General features: G+C 48.1%; 1 protein-coding gene across 1 annotated transcript in view; it reads right to left on the bottom strand.

Annotated features, from left to right (window-relative positions):
- Window positions 1-3,057, bottom strand: part of kcnh1b (potassium voltage-gated channel, subfamily H (eag-related), member 1b) — a 70,002-nt gene extending 66,945 nt beyond the window's left edge. Inside the window, exon 1 of the mRNA XM_008298019.1 lies at window positions 2,945-3,057. Within this exon, the coding sequence (XP_008296241.1) occupies window positions 2,945-3,017 (73 nt within the window). The 5' untranslated portion in view covers window positions 3,018-3,057. The remainder of the gene's footprint in view (window positions 1-2,944) is intronic.
- Window positions 3,058-3,644: the final 587 nt, after the last annotated feature.

Genomic DNA, 3,644 nt, shown 5'->3' with positions numbered 1-3,644 from the left:
GCATGGATCCCGGCTCCCTCCCTCCTCCTTTGTTTACATTCGTACCGCTTCCTTCTCTCTCGGGTACCTGCCGGCGTCGTCTCCCATCGCACTCTGTGTTGGTGGAGTTTGTCCACATCACAACCGATCGCTGCAGTTTTACCAACGTTCACTGTCCTGACGTTCAGCAAAGTCTCTTGACTGTAAGTTTTGCATAATGAACGTCTGGGATAGACAAGACACTAAATGTGGTCTCCTGAAGGGGGCGCTGCATCCATGCGCGCCGCCATCTCCATGGAGATCATTATCATTGTGGCTAAACTGAAAGGTTAAAAAGGAAAATTGTTAAAAGGAGCTGAACTCAACTAATACCGTTGTGTTTTAACAATCGCAAGAGCTAATGAGGACCCTGACCAGAAACTAGCCAGAGCTAGCTCAGCTAACAGGTCCCATAAAGCAGCCTACTGGCTCCTGGAACCAGCTGTCAGTCACCAGTTCCTCATCTCGCTCATTGTTTTAGAGCTTCGTGCACAGCAACACTGCTGTCTATGGACTCATAGTCAACTGTGAGACTTCTGTCAGCCAGAACAGGAAGGACAGAACGAACACATGAGCTTCAGCGTCACTGTGTGGAGGTAGCAGCAGACACCTCAGACACAGCAAAAGCTGAACAAAAGAAGAAAAAAAGACTTTGAACAGACGCCACTAAAGCAAAGTAAGAAAACGTTGTTTATCTGTTGTAATCTTCAGCACTCAGTGACACATTCACAGCGTTCCTGTTGGTAATCTCCCCAAACGTGATCCAGGAGCAGCTGTCTAAGCCCTGAACCTGTCTGAGGAGCTTCCAGACCAATGTGTCCATCACAGGTCACAGCTTTGAAGAGCTTTGCTGATCAACAGCCCAAAACAAATGTTTTAAAGTCACTGATATCACTGTACAGCCTCGAGATAAGCAATTAATCCTCATGAAAACCTTGCACTCCTGATGGACTGATATTGGGAGTATTTATAGAGGACTGACTGACGTGGCTGATTTACTCCTTATCGTGCTTTCAGCAGCTACACTTAGGAGCTGAACAACAGCTGATGCTCTTACTGATGGCAGTTAGAGGAGAAGGTTGACCCAACAGGAGATGTGGAGGTGATCAGTTACAGGGAGTCAGAGGAGTCTAATTAATTAACTCTAATTAAAGAGCAAAACATGGATAACGTCAACATGTGGCAATAAAGCCGACAGACAGCACACAGAGTTGTTTCTGTCTAAACAAAGAGTCAAAAGGACCCCGATGGAGCTACAGGACCTCACACTGGACAACACGTATGTAGCTTCATCCATCCATCAGCTACACCTTAATCCTCACTCAGGGGGGCGGAGCCTATTCCAGCTGAGTCAGAATGAAGGCAGGTTCACCTGGACAGGTAACCAGTCTATCACAGGGCTACGTAGCTTCAGCAATGACACCAACACGTCATGGTTTATCACATGGCTACACTGGAACTGCAGATAACTATTATTTCAGGAAGCAATTTTTTTGCAGCCGTCTTAATTTATTCATAAAAAATATTTTTAATGAAAAGCAGAATAAAGAGAAAAGGGTGAAAACTTTCTAAAGCCCAAATCGATGTCCATCTAAATACTGTTTTACTATTTAATTCATGAATTATTTCGTTTAAAAACTCAGAACAACCTGACATTTGTTACGCTTGAACCAACAAACGATGGCATTTCTGTTTAAAGCAGAGTCACAGTCCTGCAGTTGGAGCTTCTGCCAACGAGTCAAGCTGCAGTTTACATCACGTCTGTGCAGATGTTTGACCTTCTAGATATAAAACAACTCTTCTTCATTCCAGCTTTGTACACATCTGTGTGAATTATTGTTATAATTAGTGAATGAATTCTCCAGTTTTAGTCAAGAACATGGTGACTTTGACCTGTGACTGTCCAGTCTCACACCAGCTGTGGTCCAAAGCGTGAAATCCATTATCTTCTCGTGTTTCTGTCGGGGCTGTTGTGGCAGGACCCGCCAACCTGGCAACCCAGAAAACAACGACAGCTTTGTGGTTAGCTTCCAGACAGGTGTGTGTTTATCGAAGCCATAATCGTTTCCTAAAATTTAACAGGTAGTTTTGGAGCCCACATTTCACCAAGAAGTTCTGATCCGTAAACCAGGTAAAGAGCGACAGAAGACTAAAGTACCAGCAGCCTGAAACACAACAACAGCAAACGTATGACACAAAACAGAGCGGTACTACACTGGACTCAACTTCCAGCAGTCTCCAGGGTCCAAACCCACAGAAACTCACAAGTCATGTGATGTGAAACTTTCTCGTCACAAGTCATGGACACGGGCCAGAAGAAGAGAACAGGCCATGAAAGAAGACACCTCACCGTATGGGCTAGGTGTGACTTCTAATCAGTTCCTTTGAGTCCAAATAAACGTCTGTGCCACATTTGAAGAACTTTGATCAAGATGTTCAAGAGAAGTCCGGTCCACAAGAACAGGATGAATGGACTTTTACTCAGATGACGAACCGGGGCATCGTGTTGTTCTATCATCAGAATAGAAGGTTTGACGAAGTCCGTCCCACTGGACTTCAACTTCAGCTTTGTTCCCCAACAGCAAATATAGAAAACTAAACGAGTAACGGGTTCGGGGCTACAGCACTGAAATACCACAACACAGAAATACAGTTCTGTAGCTCCTCCTTTCTCCGAACCGTCCAGTTCTGCTGGGCTGATCTCCATCCACCGTCCTGACACGTCCCAAGTTCTGCTGCATCCATGAATTCCCTTGAAGCTGCCATAATGAGCTCCACCTGAGCAGGTTCTCCTGAGATCTCCTCAGTGGAGCTGCCTGATGGAGAAACTACCGAACCGAGCCACGAGACAACCCACACACAGCAAAGCCACTGGCACCGTTTCAGTCCAGGTGTGAGAACCGGACAGAACCGCGGCGCATCTTACCGTTGGACCGGCGAACGATGTTCTCCAGGAACGTGTTCTGAGGGGCCACGAGACCCCGCCGTCCTCCCGCCATCCTGCCGTGGTCGTGCAGCGCGAGGCACACCGCGTCCCGTCGCTCACATATCTGACGATGCACGAGCCCCGCGCGCCGTAGAGTAGCAGCTCGTGCTCTCTCTCTCTCTCAGCAGGCTCGCGATTGGCAGATGGTTGCAGCACGAGCCGCGAGAAGAGCGACAGTAGGCGGGCGGGGGGAGCGCGAGCTGCACAGAGGAACGTATAGCCGCACATACATCATGACATCACTGCTGCTAATTAAAGGCTGGTTCCGCCCAAATGTCCGCAACGCAAACATGTGGCTTCCTGCTTCTGAGGCTGTGATGTGTGAGGAGCACGCACCTGTCACGAGGCAGAGAGAGAACCAAACGGCTCTGGGTCAGCATGTTCTGACTCTGTGGTCTGGACCACCAAGCGGGCTCAGTGAGAGGACTTCAGGCTCAGCTCTGGGTCTTTAACGGGCTACATCACCATGGTAACTGATGCTGAACTCTGACCCTGTCCTAAAGCAGGTTCTGATCCAGACAGCAGACCGATGGGTCACCCTTCGTGGAACATGCGGTGGATTCTGGTGCACAAACAGCAAGACGGTCTCAGGAAGTCAGAACCATGTCATTGTTTATGGGCCGGGCCATTCCAACATCAC

Source organism: Stegastes partitus, unplaced genomic scaffold, assembly GCF_000690725.1.
Source record: "Stegastes partitus isolate 25-593 unplaced genomic scaffold, Stegastes_partitus-1.0.2 Scaffold1271, whole genome shotgun sequence".
Classification (NCBI taxonomy): Eukaryota; Metazoa; Chordata; class Actinopteri; family Pomacentridae; genus Stegastes; species Stegastes partitus.
This window is presented reverse-complemented; position numbering and strand designations above follow the sequence as displayed.